General features: G+C 45.7%; 1 protein-coding gene across 2 annotated transcripts in view; it reads right to left on the bottom strand.

The window, feature by feature from the left end:
* Positions 1–663: 663 nt before the first annotated feature.
* LOC123962722 (leucine-rich repeat-containing protein 3B-like) overlaps positions 664–5,613 on the bottom strand; it is an 8,410-nt gene continuing 3,460 nt past the window's right edge. For both annotated transcript variants that reach the window (XM_046038986.1, XM_046038995.1), the window contains 4 exons: positions 4,154–4,279; positions 3,912–4,076; positions 2,431–2,509; positions 664–2,276 (listed from right to left, as the gene is read on the bottom strand). In XM_046038986.1, the coding sequence (XP_045894942.1) occupies positions 2,068–2,276; positions 2,431–2,509; positions 3,912–4,076; positions 4,154–4,279 (579 nt within the window). In that variant the 3' untranslated portion in view covers positions 664–2,067. The remainder of the gene's footprint in view (positions 2,277–2,430; positions 2,510–3,911; positions 4,077–4,153; positions 4,280–5,613) is intronic.

Raw genomic sequence — 5,613 nt, 5'->3', positions numbered from 1 at the left:
AAGTGTAATAAATGTATAATTGCCTCCGGACTCTCTTACCTAAAATTACTTTTTTCACAAAAATGTAATTGTCTTACAATTTACAGTCGAGGTCACAAACCATCAGACTCCTCTGATGTAGTTGATGTAACACTCGGCCCCGCCCACCGTGGAACCTCAAACCAATCAAAGCTATTGTTACATATCAACACGTGATGTAACAACAATAAGAAAGATCAATAATTGTGATTGGCTGTAAAATTTTAAAGTGCTATGAAGCTCCAACTTTATTTGGCCCCTTTTAGCTGAATCCACCTACAAAAGATGATTTATTAACGTGTCATAAACAAACACATAAATAAATATATTGTTTTGATTTGACCATAATAACAAAGATTCTCACTTGTGAAGACAAAACATAAAAGTAAACAAAACAAGGTGTTGAATAAAAGATGAACATGATGATGCAGAAACAATAAAAGTGACTTATTTCCTCAATAATTAATAAACAAATTAAATCTTGTTTCATCCAAAGAAAAACACAAACACACTCTGCTGTTACATCATGACTGCCACAAGAGGGCGCCAACCAACAGGAAGTCACCTGACCTCATCACAGGCGTTATCTAACTGCACAAGAAAACACATTAAAGGATTACAGTCTCACGAAGAAAAGAAATAAACCAGAGAAAATTACATTTAATTTAGATGAAACAAACTGAAACAAGACGCAGACAAACAACCAAAACTCATATTCAGTGATTAAAATAAAGATGATAAAGATGCGACCTGCTGCAGAGGAGTTTACATCTCGTCTCATCAGTGCAGGAGGGTCCGGTACAGTCCCCAGGCGTGTCACTTCCTGTTCATCAGCTGTGAAACAAACATCCAGGAAAGGCTCAGGTGTTCCTGAACTTTACCTGCAGCCCGTCAGAAAGACGTACAGCTAACATTAGCATTCTGACCTCAGCAGGGTGTCGTCTGTTTCTGCTGGGCTGATGTTTGTGTAGACGTCCTTTTCCTTTCTTTTACTGAACAACAACAAACAGAGTCAGAGGAAACAACACTTCACAATCACATCGCAGTGGAAACGAAACGTGGCTGTTCTGGTTTGCAGAGCGCCACGTGGTTTGGATGTTCTGCTTGAAATCTATTTAAAATACAAAGAACGACGGTCTCTGATTGGAGGTTCCCCACCAATCAAATCACATGAATAAATAATAATAGAGTAAATGCTTAAAGAACAGATTACCAGATGAATAATTAGTAAAGGACAGATATATGCTGAGAAATAAATGAAGCGATGAGAAGTCTTCAGGTCACGTCAGCAGCCTCCTTTAGAAAAAGAGCTCAGAGGAAACACTGATGAAGGAACCAAACTTCCAGATACGAGACGTGAGATCTGACATCTGGACCAGAGACCAGGTCCTCGAGGAGCGACAGCGGTGACCCAGCACGAAGGTGAAGGTCTGGAGTGTGACAGACCAGGTGTTCAGAAATAAATCTTTGTTCTTCTTTACAAAGTTTAAAGGATCACTATGGGCAGCGGTATCTTCTCTTACTGCCACATTTTTTACTCTCATTTGACGGAGAGCAGCTTCCTACTCTGCCTCTGATTGGCTAACCCCAAACCGCTCAGACAGTCCAGACGTCACGTCACGGCTTCAGCGTGTAGAGGAGAGGGACACCGGGCAGAGACGAGGGACAGAGACGAGGCGGCGCCGGAGCCTTGGACCAATAAACACCTGCAGTGCTCTAAAAACGGAGCCGTTTACTGACGGGAGCAGATGATTAACGTCTAACTAGCTAACTGCTTTTATTAAATTCACTTTTTACTTCTCGTGACCTAGCACAGCACAGCCAGACTCCAGACTCCATTTAGAAAACAAGCATTTTAAAAGTTGTTTGCTTGTCATCTTGCTGACAGACCTGACAAAGCATGACATAACATTTGTAACAAATCAGCATCATGACGTCGTTATTTCAGCATCTGTTTGATCCTTGGGGAATTTCTAGAAGTCCTTGAGGAGACATGCGTCCTCGTTGTCAGGTTACCAACAACAGCTCTTCCAGGATTAACTCCGTCCTCTACACCTGGCGGAGCTGCATGAGCTTGAGGTACGCCAAGTGTCGACGGACGTGCTCCTCGTTCTTTCTGATGTAGTAGGCCAGGAAGGAGATGACCATGGCGATCCAGAGGAACATGATGACCAGCATCGCCACATCGGTGTTTCTCCTCACAGCCAGACACAGATCCCAGTCCTCCAGCAGCAGGACCAGAGGCCTCCCAGCAGCTCCTGCAAAGACACAATCTGTAATACTCTGAACGTGTTTAAATATCAGACACATGACTCGCTGCTTAGAGCTGAAATAAATTAAATCTAACAAAAACAATGTAATGTTACGTTGTACACACACAGCCTTCTGATTGGCTGATGAGTGTAAGTGTACCAAGGGTCGGGAGGTCCGATGTCTGACAGACGACTCCAGGAAGAGAGGACGGGTCCAGATCCAGCTGAGATATCGACAGCTGAAAAACAAACCACAAACAATCACAAACACAGAATCTGTCTTCTGACAGAACCCCCCCCCCCCCCCCCCCCCAAAAGAACAACAAATAATAATTTGTAGATTTTGTGAATCATCTTTTATTCGAGGAAGGTTCAAATTAAAAGCGAGTGGACATTTCAGTTCAGTGCTGATTGGCAGGGAGTCCCAGCTAGTTGTCGTCTGTGGCGTCGTAATCAAGTTGATGGATACCACTTGGTTCATTAGTGCTCCTGGTCTTTGTGGTCGTTGGAGAAACCTGAGGCCAAATGTGAGTGTTTGTTCAGTCTCCTGGGAAGAGATGGAGCGACAGCATTGCAGGTGTGGGACCAGTGGTGTGTCTAGCCTGTTGTGAGAAGGTCTCTCTACTCCGGTGGCTTCTTTCACTCCTTCTTTCAAACAATCTGTCCTCCCTGTTGTCCTTGAAAGAGTGTCCTTTGGTTGTTTTGTTTCCCAGTAATGAAACAACCTCTACACAAACGCATGGCTCAACACAGAAGGGCCCTCCGGTCAAGGCTCAGCAGTCTACTTACACCTGAAGGACAGAGGAGGAGCCTCCGAGTGAAAGACGCCATATATACTAAAATAGAGAAACCATCTCTCAACAGGTTAGGAGGTCTGAGACACCACTGGTCCCCCACCTACAATGCTGTCCTTCCATCTCTTCCCAGGAGACTGATGAGACTAATGTCAGTTGTTCAACTACTGTTGTATCAACAACCAGGAGCTCTAATGAACCTAGTGGTACATCCATCACCTTGACAACGACCCCACAGAGGTGAAATAGCTGGGACTAGTCAGGCGGAACTGAAGAAGCCTCTTAGATGAGAAGCGAAACGTTCCCGAGTATCTTGAAGTCCAGTTGACCTTGATTTTAGCTGTGATAACTCTGACCTGGATGACTCAGTTACAGTGCAGATTAAACTCACCTGCATCCTACAGTCAGCTGTGCAGATTAAACTCACCTGCATCCTACAGTCACTGTGCAGATTAAACTCACCTGCATCCTACAGTCACAGTGCAGATTAAACTCACCTGCATCCTACAGTCACTGTGCAGATTAAACTCACCTGCATCCTACAGTCACAGTGCAGATTAAACTCACCTGCATCCTACAGTCACAGTGCAGATTAAACGCACCTGCATCCTACAGTCACTGTGCAGATTAAACTCACCTGCATCCTACAGTCACAGTGCAGATTAAACTCACCTGCATCCTACAGTCACTGTGCAGATTAAACTCACCTGCATCCTACAGTCACTGTGCAGATTAAACTCACCTGCATCCTACAGTCACTGTGCAGATTAAACTCACCTGCATCCTACAGTCACAGTGCAGATTAAACTCACCTGCATCCTACAGTCACAGTGCAGATTAAACTCACCTGCATCCTACAGTCACAGTGCCAGGGGTTGTGTGTGAGGTTGGCGTGAGCTCGCAGCCCGCCGAGCGCCGCCGGGTCCAATGCAGACAGCTTATTGGACGACAGGTCCAGAAAACAAAGCGAGGACGTCAAACCACGGAAACAACCGGCCTCCAGCGAGGAGAGCTGGGAGGAAACAGGAAAGCCGTGTTGCTTCGGTCTCCGCTGATCTGTGTTTTTACATGAAGTGATATGAGGCGTACCTGATTGTGCGACAGGTCGAGCTCCTGGAGCAGCAGCAGGTCGCAGAACGTGTCGGCCGGCAGAGATCCGAGCAGGTTCTTATCCAGAAACAGACGAGTGGTGAGGTTAGAGAGGCCGACGGGTACCTGGGGAAACACCTGAGACGGTCAGGGTCGCTACAGAGGAACATACAGGAGCGTGTAGCCTAGCTTAGCACAAACACTGGCAACCAAGGGAAACAGGAGCAGGAGCCGGAGTTTGAACCTTCCTCAGAATGTAAAGACAGATAAGCGGTATGAAAAGCTTCCAGCTGTGTTTTCCTCTGCCGTTGTTGCTGCAGCGGTCTGTGTGACGGCGGGAGCAGAGGGCTCTGTGAGCGGGCGGCTGGCCGGCCTCACACGCTCGCCAGGTTGGCACAGATCCTGCCATGTGATTAAAGGCCCAGGGCAACACAAATTGCATATTTTGTCCCCATACAGCAGGTTATAAAGTGAAGCTGAGTCTGTAACTGCCATGAGGATGAACCAGAGTTTAAGAGTCTGATAGTTAAAGCTGCTCTGCAGTCTGGAGGTGCAGCAGCAGAAACTTCTAGATCTCTTCCCAGCATGCAGCAGGGTGAACAGGCTGTGGCTGGGTGGGTTCCGTCCTTTAGTATCCTGTGGGCTCTGCAGGCACCTCACCGATATCACTGATGCTCGGGAGATGGGTACCGATGATCTTCTGAGCAGTTTGAATCAGCCGCTGCATATAATTATTATTATTATGTTTCTGTAAAAATCCACTGAGCAGACATCTTTGATTCTCTCTTTTCTTTATTTGCGTATTTATTATTGAAGTAATCCAAAAGTCACTGAAAGTAATCAGGTTACATTACTTTGATTTTGTGGTACTTGGATTACATTAGATTACATCTTCAGGGGCGGCTGTGGCTCAGGAGGTAGAGCGGGTTGGCCGTTAATCGGAAGGGCGGCGGTTCAATCCCTGGCTCCCCCTGGTTGCGTGTCGAAGTGTCCTTGGGCAAGATACTGAACCCCGCATTGCCCCTGTTCCGCCAGTGTATGAATGTGTGTGAATGTTAGTTTCCGTTTGAGCACTTAGGCTCAGTGTATGAATGTGTGTGACTGGTGAATGCAGATGTAGTGTAAAAGCGCGTTGAGTGGTCGAAAAGACTAGAAAGGTACAGAGCATTTACATCTTTTAATTAGTAATTGTACGGATAACATTTTTAAAGTAACCCTGGTTAGCCAAAGGAGAAGACGACGACTGACAAGCTCACGTGTCCACTAAATGCTATCTGGTTTCATCATTGTTGTATTTGAAAATGTATTTGCAGATTTTGTCTTTTCTGTTTCATTGCTTTCTCCCTGCTTTCTAAGCTAGACTAAACAAGTCCAGGACCTCTCCCAGGTTCCCTGAAAACATCAGACTGGTTCTTTAACCAGTCTGATTTAACCGAACATTTTCCCAGAGATTAAAGAGG

Source organism: Micropterus dolomieu, linkage group LG02, assembly GCF_021292245.1.
Source record: "Micropterus dolomieu isolate WLL.071019.BEF.003 ecotype Adirondacks linkage group LG02, ASM2129224v1, whole genome shotgun sequence".
Taxonomy (NCBI): domain Eukaryota; kingdom Metazoa; phylum Chordata; class Actinopteri; order Centrarchiformes; family Centrarchidae; genus Micropterus; species Micropterus dolomieu.
Note: the sequence above shows the minus strand (reverse complement) of the source record. Positions and strands in the feature narration are given on the sequence as shown.